Source organism: Camelus bactrianus, chromosome 3 (assembly GCF_048773025.1).
Source record: "Camelus bactrianus isolate YW-2024 breed Bactrian camel chromosome 3, ASM4877302v1, whole genome shotgun sequence".
Classification (NCBI taxonomy): domain Eukaryota; kingdom Metazoa; phylum Chordata; class Mammalia; order Artiodactyla; family Camelidae; genus Camelus; species Camelus bactrianus.
Window position 1 is genome coordinate 66,006,475 of NC_133541.1, and position 20,783 is coordinate 66,027,257.

General features: G+C 35.6%; 1 protein-coding gene across 16 annotated transcripts in view; it reads right to left on the reverse strand.

The window, feature by feature from the left end:
- Positions 1–20,783, reverse strand: part of MCTP1 (multiple C2 and transmembrane domain containing 1) — a 483,190-nt gene that overhangs the window by 254,893 nt on the left and 207,514 nt on the right. For all 16 annotated transcript variants that reach the window (XM_074360364.1, XM_074360366.1, XM_074360368.1 and 13 more), the window contains exon 2: positions 18,996–19,110. In XM_074360364.1, the coding sequence (XP_074216465.1) occupies positions 18,996–19,110 (115 nt within the window). The remainder of the gene's footprint in view (positions 1–18,995; positions 19,111–20,783) is intronic.

The window sequence follows — 20,783 nt, forward strand, 5'->3', positions numbered from 1 at the left end:
GTTCCTCTGATCTATGTTGAAGAACACTCTGGAAAAAGCAGTATTTATAAAGTTTTTAAAGGAGTACTAATAGAAAGCATAAGCTGTCTTAGGCTGGCACAGGGAATAATATTTCAGGGGCAAAACAGCACAACAGACGTCTTTTAATGATAGAGTAATGAGGGCTACACCCTCGGACTTCCTCAAGATAGGCCCCAGCAGCATCTGCAAACCTGAACACGTGACTTAAAGTGTACACATTAAAAACAGCAGCTACACTCCATCACTCGTGTTTAGCAGGTAGCACAGTATCTTTGGTAAGTCAAATGCATGATTCCACGAAGCCCCAAAGGGGTACACAGAAGATCACTTGGAGAGCTTTCTAATCCTGGGTGCGGTTTTACACAGGAGTTTGAGGGGCTCGCTCTGTTTACTTTAGCCTTTCATATTTAATTACATCCTTACATTCTCGTTACAAAAGTACATAAAAATTATAAGGTCCAGATAACTAATGTTCTCTTTGCTACTATCAGAGACATTAATCGTGTTTGCTATAGACACCCTGCACAGTGTAACTAGGCTCTGTAGAAGCCTCTGTAGAAGTGTGCTCATATTTCAGCAATATTGTCCTCCTAGGTTAGTAATATGTTTGTTTTTTTATTTCAATTTACTTATTTTCTTGAAAGTTGTTTCACTATAAATTTACTAAAGCAGTGTCCTCCAAGCTAAGGCAAGTCTACTTTTCATGGATACTAAAAGCAATGAAGGTTTATATTAGTATTTATTTTTGAAAGAGACATACCTTTAAAAAATATCTTTATGTTAACAGATATTGAGGCCTCTGTTTGTTTTTCTGGGCTGATTCAAAAGTCTTCACAGGATAGCACTGTATTTTTTTTTTTAATTGAAGTACAGCCAGTTACAATATGTCAGTTTCTGGTGTACAGCACAATGTCCCAGTCACGCACATACATACATATATTTGTTTTCATATTCTTATTAGCAGTGTATTTTTTTTCTGAGTCATTTCGATCTTCCCTAACATCCACATTTCCATTTAGAATGTGACAACTGATTTCTATTGTATTCAAATGACTGCTACCTCAAGAATTAATGAATACAATTTTCTAAATGCTAATGTTTTAGTGAAATGAAAGTGCTCTTTAGCAAATCTGTTCATTGGATGTTGTAGAAATGATTTTTGGAAAGTAAGTTTTTGAAAGAAACTTGGCATCTTATAATACCATGTGTTAATTTATTTGGTTCTCTACCTTCTAGTCTCATTAAGGGAAACTTTTTAAGATTTTGTTAAGTTCAGTGGCTCAAAGCCTGTTTTTTAAGCATGTTTTACAGAAGGGTTGAACATGCTGGACAATATGGAAGGAAAGACAAAGAAGGCACTGTTGCCTCTCTCCTTTACCTAGATCCTGTATTCGTTTTCTATTGCAGTGTAACAAATTACCATAAATGTAGTGCCTTAAAACAACACATTTATTATGTCCAGGCTTCTGTGGGTCAGACATGGCTTAACAGAGAGCTCTGCTCAGGGTCTCACTCGGCTGAAATAAAGTGTCAACTTGGCTGACTTCTCATCTGGACCTTGGGATCTTCTTCAAGCTCATTCAGGTTGTTGGCAGAATTCAGTTCCTTGCAGCTATAAAACCGAAGCCATTCACTCCTTGAGGTCATTCTTCTCCATATGCAGTTCCCAGCATGGATATGTCCTCCTCCTTTTTCTTTTATTAAATAAGTTTCAGGTGTACAGCCTTACAATTTGATATCTGTATACATTACAAAATGATCACCACCTCAAGCCTAGTTAACATCCATCACCATACAGTTAACCCCCTTCGCCCATTTCTTTCACCCCACTTCCTTTCCCCTCTGGTAAACATGAATTTTCTCTGTATCTATAAAAAAAGATTTTGTTTGTTTTGTTTTTTAGATTCCACGTATGAGTGAAATCATATGATATTTGTCTTTCTCCATCTGACTAACATCACTTAGCTTAAGGTCCTCAAGGTCCATTCATGTTGTTGCAAATGGCATTATTTCATTCTTTTTTTATGACCAAGTAGTATTCCATTGTGTATGTGTGTGTATGTATGTATATATTTTATGTGTGTGTATACACACACGCACACAGCCCCCACAACTTACCAAGTCATCTGTTGATGGACATTTAGATTGTTTTCATGTCTTGGCAACTATAAATAGTGCTGCTATAAACACTGGGGTGCATGTACTTTTTTTTTAATTAGAGTTTTTGTCCTTTCTAGGTACATGCCCAGGAGTGGGATTGCTGGATCATATGCTATCTCTATTTTTAGTTTTTAAGAGACCTGGACCTCCAAATTGTTTTTCATAGTGGCTGCACCAATTTACATTTGCACCAACAGTGTAGGAGGGTTCCCTTTTCTTCACACCCTCTCCAGCATTTATCATCTGTAGACTTTCTGATGGAGCCATTCTGACTGGTGTGAAGTGATACCTCATTGTAGTTTTGATTTGCATTTCTCTAATAATTAGCAAAATTGAGCATCTTTTAATATGCCCATTGGTCATCTGTATGTCTTCTTTGAAGAAATGTGTTTGCTTTAGGAGACTGAGCTAAGAAAATATTGCAATAATTTATGTCAGAGAATGTTTTGCCTGAGTTCTCTTCTAGCAGTTCTATGTTGTCTTATCTTATGTTTAAGTCTTTAAGCCATTTTGAGTTTATTTTTGTGTATGGTATGAGGGAGTGTTCTAACTTAATCGATTTACGTGCGACTGTCCAGCTTTCCTAACACCATTTGCTGAAGAGACTGTCTTTTCCTCATTGTATATTGTTGCTTTTTTTGTCAAAGATTAACCTGCCGTAGGTATGTGGGTTTATTTCTGGGCTCTCTATTCTGTTCCACTGACCCATGCCTGTTTCTGTGCCAATACCACGCTGTTTTGATTACCGTAGCTCTGCAGTATTATTTGAAGTCTGGGAGGGTTATGCCTCCAGTGTTGTTCTTTTTCCTTAGAATTGCTTTGACAAGTCTGGGTTTTTTGTGGCTCCATATAAATTTTAGGATTATTTGTTCTAATTCTGTGAAAAATATCATGGGAAATTTGATACAGGTCACATTAAATCTGTAGATTGCTTTGGAGAGTAGAAGAAATATTGTTAAAATGGACATACTACCCAAAGCAGTCTACAGATTTAATGTGATCCCTATCAAATTGCCCTTCTTTTTCTTTTATTGCAGTCTTTGTTTTAAAGTCTGTTTTGTCTGATACAAGTATAGCTACTCTAGCTCTTTTCATTTTCATTTGTATGGCTATCTTCTTCTGTCTCTTCACTTTCAGTCTCTGTGTGTCCTTACTTACTAAAGTAAGTCTCTTAAAAGCATATAGATGGGTCTTGTTTTTTGACTCATTCAGCTCCTCTATGAATTTGGGAAATTTAGTCCATCTACATTTAAAGTTATTATTGATAGGTATGTACTTATTGTCATTTTCTGGCTGTTTTTGTAGTTCCTTTCTTCTTCTCTTTCTCTCTTCCCTTGTGTTTTGGTGGTTTTCTTTAGTGTTGTGTTTATATTCCTGCCTCATTTTCTTTTGTGTATTTATGTAAGTTTTTTTCCTTGTGGTTATCATAAGGTTCATATATAACATCCTATAATTAGTAGTTTGTCTGAAGTTGGCAGCAACTTAAATTTGAACACATTCCAAAGTTTTATCATTTTACTCCCCCTTCAACTTTACACTTTTGATGACACATTTCACATCTTTCTATTTTATGCATCCCTCAACTAATTATTGTAATTTATTTTACTACATTTGAGTTTTCATGGAAATGTTTGCTTTAGAAGTGATTGATTATATTTATTATATATTTATCTTTTCCAGTGAGATTTTTATTTTTGTGTTTTCTCATTATTCATTTTGCCATTTCTCTTCAGTTTAGAGAAGTTCCTTTGGTGATCATGAATTCCTTTAGCTTTTGCCTATCTGGGAAACTCTTAATCCCTCCTTCAGTTGTGAGTAATAATCTTGTTAGGTAGAGAATTTATGGTTGGAAGTTTTTCCTTTCAGCATTTTGAATATGCCATGACACTTCCTTTGACCTGAAAAGTTTCTGCTAAAAAATGTGCATGTAACAAGTTGTTTTTCTCGCTACTTTTGTCCTTAACTTTTACCTTTTAAAATATAACAAGTCTTGATATGTACGTGTGTCTTTGGGTTCCTTATCTGAAACTCTCTGGGATTCTTGGATCCTTCCCCAGATCAGGGAAATTTTCAGCAACTATTTCTTCAAATAATTTTTCTGGTCCTTTCTCTCTCTTCTCCTTCTGAGACTCCTATAATGCAAATGGTATCTTTATTTTTTTTTAAATACTTTAAAATTTTGCTGCTCTGTCTGAGTGAGTTTCATTGCTTTGTCTTCCAGCTCGCTGACTTGTTTTTATACTTCATCTAGTCTGTTGCTATACCCCTCCAGTGTATTTTTGAGTTCAGTTATAACATCTGTTTGGTAATTTCTTATATATTCTCTTTGTTGACATTCTGACTGTGTGCATCCATTCTTCTCCAAAGTTCAGTGAGCATCTTAACGACAATTTCTTTGAATTCTTTATCAGGTATGTTGTTTATCTTCATCTCTTTCAGTTATTTTTCTGAAGTTTTATATTGTCCTTTCAAATGGAACATATTACTCTGTCTCCTCATTTCGCTTAATACTCTGTGTTTGTTTCTATGTAGTAGGTAAAATAAGCTACCTCTCCTAGTCTTGAAGGAGTGTCCTTATGTAGGAAGCATCACATAGGGCTTAACAGGAAAGCAGGAAGTGCAATCCCACTTGGACACCAGAGCCAGGAGCTCAAGGGAGTCCCCTATATGGACTGTTTATGCCTTACTGGAGTGGCAGAGCCACAGCTGCTAGTGAAGCACACTTGTGGATGGGACCAGCCCCAGGCCGAGCTATGGGGCCTGGCTACAGCTGCTGCGGTGCACTGGTGGGTGGGGCTGGCCCCCAGCCTGGCTGTAAGGCCCGATGGCTGTTTGCTTTTTCAAGGCCAGCAAAAGGATCTCTCTATTTCAAAGAGGGCTCCAGTTCCTTTTTTAAAATTCACCCAACTGGGTCAGGCCTACCAAAGATCATTTCCCTTTGGATGAACTCAAAGTCAGTTGATTAGAGACATTTATCACATTTGCAGAAATGTCTTTACTTTTGCCATATTACATAATATAGCATAATCACAAGAATGATATCCCACCATATTCACAGATTGCATCCATACTAAAGGGGAAGGGAAATCCAAGGCCATGGGTCATTCAGGGTTGATTCACAATTTTATTACACCACAGGTTCTAAATCCAATTTTATTAAACCAGTTTCTTACATCCTGTTTTCCAGACCCCACCGTAAGTTCTCCAGCTTGAGGCCAAGACACAGATAAATCACAGAATTACTCACTCTGAGGCCCTCCTTGGCATGGCTGGGTCTCTCTCCAGAGACTTCCCATATTACTTTTCCTACCATTTCTCCTACAGTCCTGCTGGACTTCTTAAAGTAGTATATGCAATGTTTTATCTTCACAAGGCTATAAACTAGATCCTACTATCCACCCAAAAGCACAATACCTAACAATAGATCAAAAGCATAGGAAGAAACAGCCTCATAAATGTGCCATAAATTTGAGATCTCTAAAGTGACAGTATATGTATCACTAAGTAACAGTAAATCTAAAATGTTCTTGTCCTTGCTAATAAAATTTTAAGGACAATTTATTTTCTTGTGAAAAGTTAAAATGTAATCTTGTTCCGTTCTCTCCATTACTGATACTCTACAGTAATGTATTTCAAAAGTAATCATTATCCATTTGAAGTGTGTTTTCCTTTCACTCTATTGATTTTTTTGGTGTATGTGATGGATGAAAAAGAAAAACTATTGACTTCCTCTATGACATCTATTATTCACAGCAGTAAAGAATATTTTGGTTTCTCAACATTATTAAATCAGAACAGTAAAACCGAAAACAGTAAAAATAAACTTCAAATAATTTTAAATACTCTGAGATATTAATTGCTTTCTCTAGCTTTATTTTTCTTTCCATCTTGAAAACTGATAATGATTCCTTTCCATAATTGTATTTTGATGATCTCAGAGTGCAGTTCTGAAATGATTAGGGAAATAGGAATATGGTATTTAAGGAAAAAATATAAGCTTTGTGCTTTTAAGAGTGCATGGGGGGGGATGAGAAATTCCGACAACATCACAAAAACAATTGCTTTTTTTCAATTCTCAGTAAGAATCTTACTTATCTTTCTCCGTGAGGCAGATGGCCTGTCGAACTGGAGTAAGCAGTACAAAGACATACAATGAGTAGGCGGCCAACAACATCAGTCAATTGTTCGGGCAAAAACTATGGTGTGTTACTGTAGCATGTCACCAGAGAAATTCTTAAAACACAAAAACTCTAAAGCTGAATGCCAGAATCCATTAGAATATGAAATACTCACTAAAAATAATGGGAAAGAATGAAGTCCCTGATAGCTCTCACTCAGAAATATTCACTAATTTCATCAATATCGTTTTAGTTAATATTGTGCTAATAATATTGTTGTTGATGACGATAAAAGTAGATGATTAGAGGGCTTACTTCGTGGTCTCTCTAAAACATGTTTAGAATAGCATTTAACCTTCAGAAGAGCCTAGGAGCCAGATGCTCCTATTACTCCTATTTCACGTGTGAAGCTCAGTTTTTCAGCGACTTTCTTTGGGTGTCTCTGATGCCCAACCTACGCTGTAGCAGATGCTGTTGGTGTCCAGACATATAATAGCTGCGCTCTCAGTTTCCTTAAACACCAAAGGCATTCTACCTCCATTCCTTCCCCAAGCACTTACAACTTTGTGAGGTTGTGGGAACAAGCCTGGTCCATGCGTGGGCTAGGCCATTAGGTGTCATGCCCTTGGGAGGGGGCCTTAACAAATGGCAATTGCTATATAAAGAGTTTGCCTTCTCAGTTCCTCACTGGAACTTGTGTGTATATGTGTGGGGGGCCAGTGAGATTCTTAGGACATTTACATCATTGGTTGTCAAATTTCAGCATGTATCAGAATCACCTAGAAGTTTTCATAAAACAGGGGCCTGACACCTAGAGTTTAAGAGTCAGTAGGTCTGCGGTGGGGACCAAAGATTTGCAAGTTTCAAAGTGATTCTGTTGGTGTTGATCTGGGGACTAAACTTTGAGGATCACTGCTCTGTATCTACACCTGGTCATATTTTAAGAGCATTTCTAAAAATTAAGGATGATTATGCACACCATAAGAACATCAAGTTAAATGAGTAAGTCTACTTGAAAAATAAAAGCAGATGAAAGAATTTGATGGCTAATTCCACAAGAACTCGAAAAAGAAAGGGATACTTTCCTTGCAAAATGTGAACTACAGAAATGGCTCTAATTTTGAAAAAGAGCAAACAACTGAGCAAGACAACTTTCTTCCCTGGGGCAAAACAGCTATTCCCTATAGCAAGATTAAAGAAGAATTTTTCTTTTTGACAATGTTCCTTTACCTGCCTCCAAAGAGAAATCAAAAAGACTATATTATCTGTCAAATTCAACACAGCTCAAATTCTGACTGGTCTAGAGATTAACAGGTGCATATAAATTTAAAATAAAGAGTCTCAAAACATCCCAATCCCACATAAATGGAAGGAAAAAGGTGCTCAAAGGGAACGATAGTTTTAGTTACTAGGTGTCTTGGTTGCTAAGATAAGGTGTAAAAAAGAAGACATGCTAATAGCTCATCCGTAGGAAACCTTTTTGTCTTCAGACTTTGAAACAAGAGTTAAAGGCAGAATTATTTTGGTAAATAAATATTAAGTAATTTTAAAAAATTCTTTAGGTTGACTTAATTAAGTTCTCTGAATATTCCTGATCACAGAAAATACCTGAACAACTTAAGCTGTTTTATTAAATTTGGCTAAAAAGAGAGCTAAATGTGTTCTCATTGCCTGAATCAGAGAGAGATAACATAGCATTTAGTTCATGTAAGTCAGGGAGCCCGATGAACCAGAAAATTTGTATAACTTGTCTTATAGAACAGGCAAGTGATCATTAATTACACTAAAATTTAAGATTGTGAGGATATAAATATGTAGGTAACTAATTGGATTAGAATAAGTAGTACCTTTATTTTTTTTAAACTTCAGACAATCCTGCATGCTATTTCATTCAGATCCTTGAGGATAATTTTAGGATTCTGCTAAGTTTTAAATACCAATTGTAATTGTACTGTTTGTATGCTTAAAATAAATTAAGATAAAGACAGAGAAAAGGTACTTCATCACCAGAATAGTACTTTTTTGTTTGTTTTTTTTTTAAAAAAGAGTTATTTTTAGAGCAGTTTTAGGTTCACAGCAAAACTGAATGGAAAGTACAGAGAGTTCCGTATAAGCCTTCTCCCTACACAAGCACAGCCTCCCCCACCATCAGCCTCCCCCACCGAGCGGTACTTTGTACCAATAAACCTACCTTGACACATTATTATCATTCAAAGTCCATAGTTTACATCAGGGCTCACTGAGCAGATTTTATGTATTTTGTCAACATGTAAATAAAGGTGCAATGCAACTAGCACTCAAGTTATAAAAGGATAAAATTATTCCCGTTAAAAAATAAGAAGTGTCCTATGCTTTATAAAATTAATTATATTCAATTTCTAAAATGTATTATCTATCATTATTTCATATACATTTGTGTATATTTAAAATGTATACATATTGAGGTAACTTTAAGTTATTTGTTACATATACGAGATCAGTTGTTGCCAGGGCCTAGGTGTGTAGGGAGAGAATTAGCCATAAAGGATCACATGGGGGTGCTTTTTAAGGTGATGGAAATGTTCTATATTTTTATTTTCATGGTAGTTATGACTATACTTGTCTGTCAAACTCATCAAAACATAGGTTTTACTCTATGTAAATTATACCTCAATAAATTTAAGATGAAAAAAATTTTAAATTATTTTTTAAAGAAGTTTATGTATAATAGAGAACTGGTAGTTTAGAAAGAAAAATGGTCACCGGTATAGAGCCTGTTCTCAAAATACAAGGCAGTAAAAATTTTATTTGCTTCTTGCATAGATGGAAGAAGGCCTTGCCTCACTCAAACCGAATACATACTTTCAAAAGAGTCTGCTTTTACTATGATGCTGTGTATCTTATGACCATGGCCATTTATTTAGAAAAAAAATAGAATACTTAGGATTGGTCATGTCTAGACAACTTAAAATCACTAAACTATTTGCTGTTTTACCTTTGCTTTTGTTGCTACAGAGCATTGTTACTTTGACTAATAACACAGAGAAGACTCTCGTCCTTGAGAGCCTGTGTGCTTGTCTGAAAATTCTCTTTGATTTTGCTGTTCTCCAAGGTCAGGTCCTAAATTTAAACTAATAAAACTGACAGGATGTTTTATATCCACACCAACTTTGGTGCTTCTTTGAGAGTTGCTAGGTAGCACCAAAAGGCTTGTAATCACCTCATCTTGAAACCCTTTCTGTGGCACTGGAGCAAGAAGCGGCCACCTGACACAGTAAGGCAGAACAGGAATGCACTGTGTTTTCTTAACTTCCTCAATGCTTGCCCCAGTGTGGGGAAACCTCTCCTGCCTTCTTCATGAGAATAGGACTTTTGGTTGACTCTATTTTTCCCTCATAACCCTCAACAGATAGTATGTCAACTATGTTGCTAAGCAACATATGGTAAAAATGATGCCCTGGTTGGTAAATTTCATCTGGACTAGGAGAAGCAGAAGCACCTGTTAGGAAGCGAGATCTTTGGCTTCCTGAGCATCATGATTTTTGTAACTGGGCAAGTCCCTGGAAACTATCTCTATGAAGTAGTTACAAGAGATACTAGCTCTTGTGGAAATGAGGCTTTTATAACAGAGAGGCTACCCACGCCTGTTCAATGTGATCTTGTCTTTTTTCCTTCTGCACTGTGTTACCTGGTAGCCAAAGAAGATAAGTCCTAGATGGCTGCGGGACTGCTTCACAGACTGCAACAAGGGATAGCTGAGGCTGTCCTGCTGTTGACCCGTGGTTCCTGCCCTATATCCTCCTAAAGAGGTGTCAAGCATGGCTCTGGACAGTTGCGAGTCTGATGTTTGGTTGAGTCTAGAAGGTCATTATGGGCATGGAATATTCTTTGGGGGGATAGGGAAAAGTTTTAAAACAAAAGGAAAAGCTCAACTTACCCAAGGTCAGTTTTGCACTGATAAAATATTATTCTTTGACCTGCTCTTCCAGGCCCTATTGGGGTGAGTGGAAGCACATTCATAATCATGCATAAGGAATAATACAAGGGCTATCAATACATTTACTTCTAGGAAGAATTTTTTGTAGTTTTAAAATACTTTGATCAACCGGAGATGATTTTGGTGTATGCTCTACAGTGTTGACTGCAAGTCTTTAGAGATCTGCCAATGTCTTCACTGTCCATAATGTATTTTTCCCCTCGAGGTAATCACCTGACTACCCTATTGCTCAGTGCTTATGTGATCACTTCCAATAGGAGATTCTATTCTCTTTCATCCTGATATGACTGGTTTCTATAATGAATTAACCAGAAGCATTCCATCTACCATCAATATGTGGCCTTTGTTCTCCTTTCATGCTTGCCTAAAGGTTCCCATTGTTAGCTAAAGAACAGACATTGTACTTTTTGGAAAAATTATACAGTAATTTTAAAGTAATCAGAAGTTGGTGGAGAAGACTGTTGAGGCAGCTAAGAATAAACTGGGTGAGGTTTCCAAATGTAAGCTGAGATTGCCACCAAAAGTAAATACCTGACCAACTGAACCAACTTGAAAGCTGGGATTTCCAGAACTATTTTGGTCCAAAGACAGGTGACTTTGTGAAAGTAGATTGCTAACCCAAGATTAGTAGAAAAGGAAACAGCACCTTGTGAAAGCAAAGAGACATATATAATTGCATTTATTTGCTTTAGAATATTATTGCTATTATTTAATAGTTTATTTTATGATAAGGACATAATAAAGCACTTGTAGACATTTTTAGTCTCTAACCCCAAATTCAAAAGACTACATTAGGGCTAATTAGAGTGAATGCTGTCTTTTAAAATAATATTAATTCCTGGGCCTATAACCTTATACAGGTTTGACTGTATCAAACAGTTGTACTAAAAATGTAAACTCATTCTTAATTGGTGTACTGTACCAACTGACCTTTCAAAATTTATGGAAGGGGTAATTTTGTATACGTCATAAAATCTTCATATGATTTCAGGGAATGCACAACTAAATTTCTAAGAATATTTCTCCATATAGGCACAATACATTGAAAGTCACGAACACATAAAATTTACTTTATGCCTATACCAAGAAGGAGTATATCCTTTAAGAAATCTAAATATGGAAAACCATGAATATAAGCTAATTAATCTCAGGTGAATTTAAGGACAATGTCTCTAATAAATGGAGCTCAGAGATGCATTTTTAAAATGAGTTAAGCTTCAAATCATCCTTTGTTAACAGATGTTGAATTAAATTGTACTTATTCTCAATCAAATTCATCTATTTCAAATCATAAACTCCCACCATTGGAAAAGTCTATGCAGATTCTAAAGGAAATATAACCCAGACTGATTGGCCATATCTGTCTACAACTCAGAACAGAGTCAGATATCGTACACAGTATCTTTCATGGGTCCTTTTACTTTTGATGGCAATGTAGTTTTTTACATGGGTTAAATAAAAATTGTTCCTTCTTCCTATCTAAATATAATTAAGCAAAGCAAATTTGTAACCATAACAACAGAAGAAATAGCACATTTAAAAGTGAACCTAATTTTGTTAGGTGTAATGTAACTGCATTTCATAGTAGAAACATCTTCAGTCTCCTTAGGAAATTGATGTAGTACTTGTGGCTCAAGGAGTTCCAGATTTACATTGGTAAAGGATGGTACCTCTTGGCAAACCTTGGGAATTTTGAAGAAAGGATTAACTCCATGTATGTAGTGCTGCAGACAGCCCAGAGAAGAGCCACCTGACCCTTCGCTTCTGGCTCTGAATAGATGAAGTGTTAAGTCCAGTATAAAGTTTTTGAGGACAAAGATACAGTCTTGGAGTCATTTACAAAATCTCAAGGTAGGAGTTCATTCTCAAAGTTTAGTAATTGGATGGCCCTAGTTGTATTAACATATACCAAGGGAATCTTTATGTGTCATTGAGTGACTTTTTTTTTTACATCTATGAAAATAAAACAGGAAAAACAGAACAGAACACATATGTTCTGCAAAAGCATAAATATACATATATAACATATGTATATACATGTGTATATGTGTGGGTACATATGATATACATATTAGAAGCTTAAGATCACAGATTGTGTGAAATAGTTATTATTAAAACTGAGTCACTATGATTAAAAAAATTTTCCCAATAGCAGGAAACTGGTGAAAGGCAAACATTAACATCTGTGTATATGATTGTGTCTGTACTGGGTAAAACAAGCCTGTACCTGATTCCACCATCTGTAAGAAATGCAAAAATCAATGACTAGCAACACATTCAATTCACAATCGAAGCACAGAGATGCAATGTGACAGACCTTTAGTTGATCAAAATAGCTTGTTAAAAGCTGTGTAAACCTAAAGAAGGGGTTGTCAAGAAAAGTATCTCATAGCTCCTCAGATACACACCCTTCTCTGTGATATAAGGTGCATTTTCCTTCTGGGGAAAAAAAGTAATATACAAGATGCTTAATTTTCTGATCTTTAATAATATTAAGATTTCTTTTCTAGGAAGCATCAGTATATGCTGTATCTCTGAAATTGGAAGCCTTGTGATAGTGAAATAAAGCAATATTAACAATTATGCCAGTCACAAGGTAATAAAACAGAACTGTCCCAGACAAATCAGGATATGTGGCCAACCTACCACAAAGGAAATTCCCAAGGGTCAGAATCAAAGAGGACCCTGAACACCAAACAGTGAATGAACATGTGGGGTGGCAGCTGCTCCTACAGCCAGTCCTGTTAAGATTATAGGAAGTGTGTGTAAACAAACAGTATCCCTGATACATAATACACACTAGAAATACTACTATGCTTATCCACTCACAGTATAACTGTCTCTTGAAGAGCCTTCCTAAATCACTCTCTAACGATAAAATTGCTGGCAGGCCCTTCCCCTTGAAAAGGGATTTGTTTACAGAATATGTTTCAGTTTTATCTAATTGAATTTATTTTTGAGGAAAAAAGTGCATTCCAATTCATTTTCTCAGATCTGGCTGTCTTATAACTGGTATAAATTTTCAGTGAGGTTTCACTAAACTATGGGAAAAGTGAAGTTTGGCAGGGGATAACTGTCTAAATCCTTTCCCATCCTCCGGGTTTCTAAAATTCTTAATCCAGCCTGAAAACAGTATTCTCAGAACACCCGGAAACTTTCTTTTAGTTCTGACGCATCAGACTCACAGATGAGATTTCTAGGGGTTTCTGAGTGGAATGAATGAAATTCTCTAATTCTGTTAAATGCAAGAATCTTTAACACTACTATAAATAGTATCAACAGTAAACAAGTTCACACGAACCACTTTTTTATTATTTAAATTTGTTCCTAGTATTTGAAGAGAAGCAACTGTCCTCTGTAGTGGGTTTGACCTGAGTTCTCCCAAAGATGTAGCCAAGTCCTAACCCCTAGTACTTGTGAATGTACCCTTACTTGGAAAGAGGCTTTTTGCAAAAAAAAATAGGATGGGCCCTAAATCCAATGACTGTTGTCTGTGTAAAAGAAAGAAGAGGGAGGTTTGAGGCATGGAGACACAGAAGAGAAGCACATGAAGATGGAAGCAGAGATTGGAGTGATGCTGCCACAAGCCAAGGAATGCCTGAGTCACCAGAAGCTGGGAGAGGCAAGAAGGCATTCTTCTCAAGAGCCTTTGGAAGGAGAAATGCCTATCACAACTTGATTTTTTTGACCTTCGGATGCCAGGACTGTGAGATAATCAATTTCTGCTATTTTAAGCCACCAAGTTTGTGGTAATGCGTTAAGGCAGCCCTAGGAAATTAGTACATCCTCCTTCAAGAAATTAAATTGGAGAAAACTGCTATCCCCGGACATATCTATGCAGATTGCTCTTAATTTTTTAACAATCAAAATAATCCTGTCAAGACATTACTTTCAAAATGTGATAGATGATAATACAGTCCTGAAAAGCCCAACCCAATTAAAATATAAATGGCATTAAAAAAGATAAGTAGACGTGACAATTGTCAAAGGGCTGCTGGATAAAACAAGGAACTCAGTTAAATTGGTACTTCAGATAAGCAATGCATAATTTTTTAGTATAAGAATACTCCAAATAGTACATGAGATGTATGTACGTATTTCTATTATTTATTTTTATTGAATTTGACCTGCAACATTGTGTAAGTTTAAGGTGTACAGCATGTTACTTTGATATACATTATTTATATATTGATATGATTGTCACTATGGTGATATTTATCACATCACATAATTATAGTACACTATTATTGTCTATATTCGTTACACTGTGGATTAGATTCCTAAGATGTATTTATATTAAAAGATAATAGTTTATTTATCTGAAATTCAAATTTAACTAGGCATCCTGTAATTTTTATTTGCTAAATCTGGAACCCTGCAACTGTAGCAGAGAGACTGCACATCTTGCTCAAAGCACTGCTAATAAAATGTTGAGACTGGCTTTGAAATTATATGTGTCAGACTCCCCAAGGTCACAAGTATTTTAGTCCATCAGGCTACTTAAATCAGATATAATAAAATTGGGGAAAAGGCAGTAGCATTTCAAAAAGCTATCTGGTTGCTCTCTAAAACAGGTTATAAAAATGGAAGAATGATGGCCAGTTCTGACAGCTAAGCCTACCTCAGTGCATACCATGTGTAAAGATTCTGAAGATGCAAAGTTCAAACAACCTTCTAGCAATGGTGGTGATGGTGGAAATGAGTTTTCCTTTCCTTTATTTTGTGCAAAGGTGACATAAAAGGCACAGGCATTATGGTTTTGCTGGGCAGTAGGTGATGGCATCAACACAATAAATGAAAAGAGTGCAACTTCTGCTAATTCTGATAATTATACAAATATTTTTGCTCACATTCACCTTTTCCCAAAATTCACAAGGCTGCTGTCACCATGAGCCTCAAAAATCTCAACAGTTTTTTGGAACCTCCTCACTCAAGTCTCAGGTGCTACTGGACATCCCTGAACCATCTCTCCCATTTTCTTTTCCTTCTCCAATTCCACATTCATTATCTCAGTTAAAGCCATCAAAACTATCACTCCCACATGACTGCAGTGCTTTCTGGTTTGTTTTCTTACTTCAAATTATTCATCTCCATCTAATTATCTTATAGGTATATAAATTATATATAAATATATAAAATTCACATATGTAAAAATTCACAATTCTAAAGTGATCTAGTACTGTCTATCCAATCACCTGCCTAACACCATCTGTTATTTATTAGTGGGTCTAAGATAGATTTTAATCAATCCTAAACTTAACTCAGGTTGTTTTCTCTGTTTATATATCTCCTCTCATATCTACCAAATAAAAACTTCATAAATGCCAGGCAACTGAGTAAAATTGTGAAGCTGGATTACAGTTTGTACTTTAAACACTTTGGGATATTCTTCACTTCCACAAAGTAGTATTTTCTCTCCCCTTTTGCTTAAGAACATGACCCTCTCCTTTTATCTTTAAAAAATCCCATTTTGGACAGAGACTTCTACAGAGAATAATTTTCTGCTATAAGAAAGACAGTGGTGCATGTACAGTGCAATCCAGACTCACAACTGTGCAGACGTGGACGGGTGGAACAAGACTGAACGCCCTGGCCAAAGGGTAGTGTTACTTAGCACAGATAACTGACATTATATGTTTGGCAGAGTTTGCCTGATGTTTTCCCCATGATGACGCTGACTTCATGCATTTGTATACAAGAATGGTATGGACAGGATGAGCCTTTCTCAATGTGTTGTATCATGATGTCTGTCTGTCTCATTACTGCTGATGTTAACTTTGATGACTTGGTTAACATAGTGTCTTCCACATTTCTTTACTGTAAATTTACTTTTTTTCACCTTTGTAATTCATATGTATCTTGTGGGAAAACACTTTGAAATGATGCCGATATCCTGTTTCTCATCATAATTTTACACATATCATTTTAGCATCAATTGATGATTTTTGCCCATAACAATTATCACTGTGGTGTTTATTAAAAGATGATTTTCTATTTCTATTTTCCCATCTACATTTGTTCATTGGAATTCTACCATAAGGAAAAAGTGTGCCTTATCCCACACTTATTTAGTTATTCAATTATGTATTTACCACTATGAACTCATAGATATTTATATTATTCTATGGGTTATAATCCGCTATTATCACTATTTTTATTGTTGCTGAAATGGTCCCAGCTTTGATCATTAAGAGCTCCTTTAAGTTGGCTCCTATTTAGTTTTGACATTCTGCCATCAACTTTTGAGTTCTTTCTTACTTCCTGGCACTGCAAAATGTTCCAGGCTCATCCTGTATTTTCCCTGCCTCAGATCTGCAATCAACCATTTCTCCAGAGCCCTGCTTCTTTTTATTGGGGAAACTGTATTTAGAAACCAAGACCTGGGTCCACAGTGCATGGATTTCTACTTTGTCATTACACCTTTGTGGTGGCTTTTAGACCCTCTCAGCAGAGAGATCACACACACATCTCTATCCATCTTAATTTCTGTGTTATCTGTATATATATTAAAAACCGTTAGTTCATACTGATACTTTTCTAACACCACAAGGGGCATTCTAGCTTTCCCCGCAACCCCCTGTCCCATTCCACATTTGTAACTTCTTTCTCCAACAGTAAAAAACCTGGCTTTCCTTATCCACAATGTAATTACTTAGTTGCTCATTCCTAGTATATACATTAGTAATTTCAGAATTGAAAATCATGGGCCACAGTACTTTATGTATAGTTCTTTTTGTCTTGAGTTTTATACTGTATAATCCAAACAGGGCTTCACTTAATCACTTAGATAAGTTGTTTTATTCCCCATCCCCCTGAGGTATGTGTATAGTAATATTCCCACATCCTGGTAGATTATCTATCTATCCGTCCGTCTGTCTGTCTGTCCATCCGTCCATCCATCCATTCATACACTCATTCATTTCTTTCCGTAGTATTGCCATGGTTAAAGAGTTAGAACTATATAGGAAAGTTTACTCAGGGAAATATCACTTCCTCACCATTTTTGTCCCATTCCCATCCTACATTCTTGACATGTGTTCTTACCTATATTACGTGTGTTATCAATCTTACTTGTTTCTGGATTTTACCACTGATACTTCTTTTGAAGAAATGAGCAGATAATGCATAATTTCTTATACTCCCTTCTTTCTTACCTAAAACACTCCATAATGTTGATACTCTTTACACTTTGCTTTTTCTCTTAATAATATAACCTGTAACTATTTCCATATCAATTTCTAGAGATTTTCCTTATTAATTTTACAGTTGCATAGTATTTCATCATGTGGACGTACCATGTTTAACCACCTCTTCTATTTATCGGCATTTTACAACTACAAAAAATGCTACAATAAGTAATTATATGTATTTAATATTGTTGGGATGGCATATCTAGGACTAGAATTTTGATCTCCTGATGCGTGATTCAATTCTGCTTTAGATAAAATGATGTAATGTAATTAAGATAGTTCTGAAGACTAAAAAATGTTATATAAATATAGCAAAATAATACTGTTAATAGCATTATTTTTCCCTCCAATTTAATGATAACTTCTTCTGAGACCAGGAGTTCAATATGATAAACATTTGTCCTCAGCTGCTAAGCCAGATGGTTAATTTTGAAATTTTCCCCTTTAAATTTTAACATTTCCAATCATACCTTCATTCATTAAGACTGTTCTGATACTTGGTAGTTTTTACTTAAATATTAAAAATATTACTTGTATCATTTCTAATTTTAAAAAAGCCACTGTTACATTAATCATTTTCTCTATTTTATTTTTGTAGAGACAGGAGATCAAAATTACACCCTATGGTCCTAATTTGGTTCCTTCCACTCCTTAAGTATGGATGTCAAATAGGGTGGGGTAGAAAAATAAGAACATGTGATCCAGGAGACTCTCCAGGTTGTCTGACAATGATTTAAATGCTTTGGACTCTCCTCCTTCCTAATGGGAGAAGGTGCACTCAAATTCAACTTCCTCTGAGATTGTGGGCCCTCAGGACCTCAGATCTTCACATCCCAAAGAGGTGATATTTCAAAATGTGCAAAGGATGCTACACAGTCAGTTCAGGGTCAATCCCTGGCCCTGCTGCTCATCAGGACTCAAGGAATACCTAATGTATCCCAGGCTAGTTCATGAGGAGACTGCCTTGGGATTTGGAATCCAGGAACTAAAGAGTATTTGCCTTGTCTTTTCCTTCATCCTGGCTTACAAAGACCCGTTTTATCCACCATGAGATTATTGCCAGGTCCAACCACACCTCAGAAAATCACTTGTTGGGACTCTCCAATGTTTGGGTGAAATGTTAGTCCAGAATTCTGCAATTGCAGCAGATTTAATGGAGCAGATGTATGCAGCAAAAAGAATTTCAGTTCTGTGAAAAGGTGAATTCTGATATAGCTTCAAAGATGTGCCTCATCTACTTAGCTGATTATGTCACCAATTACATAAAATGCAGAGTCTAACTTGTCAGCAGTTTGGTAGGGACCTTGCTAGCTGGGTTGGGACTAGTTCACAGTTTTTGAACCTGCATCATAACCTCTTCCTCCATGGTCACAGGAGTCAGAAAACATTTCCAGCCACATCATTGAACCCAACCCTCTAAAATTTATATTATACTTGATTTTTTTTTAACTTAAGAAATCACAAGAAAAACAAAGTTTATCAGAAACACATAGAATAAGCTTCCAGGTGATGTTGTTCATACGTTCTTACCTCCTCGATCTCGGGCAGCTAAACTTTGACCCCTTTTTAATGTAATGTCCAATTGGTACATTCCGGGATCGGACAAAGGGACATCTGCATTACTGGTTCCAGTAGTATTTATTTTCTAAAAAAAAAAACAAGAAATACACAAAATATTAAATTTATTATCTCTGTTCTATTTCCTACAATGGGGGACCATACATAGCTTAGCATGCACTCTAAGAATTAGTAAATATAATAAATCATCTTGTGAATTCAGACAGTATCATAATCACCTAGTTCTTTAAAGGTTTTGAAATTCACGAAATTCTTGAGACTCAAAATAAAGACATAGCAGTTACAGGAATTCTTGTTTTAACGCAGATTAAAATAATAAATAAAATACAAAAAAAATTTCCCATAGAAAGCCCTACATAATTCAACTAAGGAAGACAAACACAGAAATAGTGTTTCAAGTAAAAAGTCAGCGACAGATGGAGAATAAAGGTATGTGAGAGCAGTCGATTTCCACGTAACTGAGTTAAAAATTAAAATGACTTATTCAGGTGACTTTATTAACTCACTTATTAGCAAAGGGGCTCATATTGATGGATTGCCATGTCTATTTCAGTCCCAACATAAAATATTATATAATTATTCAGAAATAAATTCACCAGCATTTTGACAGTATTTGTGAGAAACAAACTCTCAAAAGGACTAAATTTCTGGCACTGCTTTCTATGGAATAAAAGTGCACAAGCTATTTCTAGAACTAAAAATCTTTGCAAGGCTACCTCTATAGAATATCTTTAGCAACAACACACTAGGCATTGGGTTATAAATAAACTTGCAAGAGGAAAAACTATATTAAAATAACATATGAGAAACATATAGTAAAAATTTTACATGTCCTGTTTTATACTTTCTGTCACATTGAATACAACAGGAAAACTTTTCTTTACATATTTGAGGTGACTTTAAATTCTTATTTTTTTTCCAATTCAAAATCAAATGTACTTTTGTTTTGGAATAATATACATGGATAAAGTAAAATATTAGATACATTCTGGCTCTTTTAGTTCTATAGAAATAAAGCTAAAAAGCAGCTTTTTTTTTTTTTAAAACGTTTCAAGACCCAGATGAGATTTCCTATGGGAGCAATTGTTGGTTAAAATAAGAAGCAGCACAACTTTGACTGATAACCTAAACTCATCACCTCTCCTCTTGAAACAAAAAAAAAAAGAATTTTTTTCATGATACCCCTGTTTCTATGAATGACAGCACTCTTCTCTCAGCCACTCTGGCTGGAAATCTACAAGCATTTCCCTCTTCCCACATCCAAAGAGCTGCCAAATCCCATCCAACCCATTTCCATGCTACAACTCACTCATTGTTTTTTTCTTTTCATTCCTTTCACCATGAATTTGGATCAAGCTTCCAAACAACAGAGGAGTAAAAGGTAAAATGATTGTCTTGCTCTTCCCTAAAACATCCAATTACCCCACCTCCTTGGGGTTACCAATTATAACTATTTAGGGTATATCCTTCCACACTCTTGAAGGTCTTATAAAAACGAATACATGCATATATAGATTAATCTTCCTGCAGTTCAGTTTTCCGTTTTTGTTTGTTTCTAACAAAGATAATAGTATACTTTGGTAATTATTTTATAATTTATTTAACTTAAGAAACATATCATGGACACTTTTCTAATCAGTACATATAGATCTATCTAGGTTTTTTTTTTTTGAGGTACATTATTTTCCACAGTGTGGGATTACATAATTTCTTCAATGACTTCCCTGTTGATGAACATAT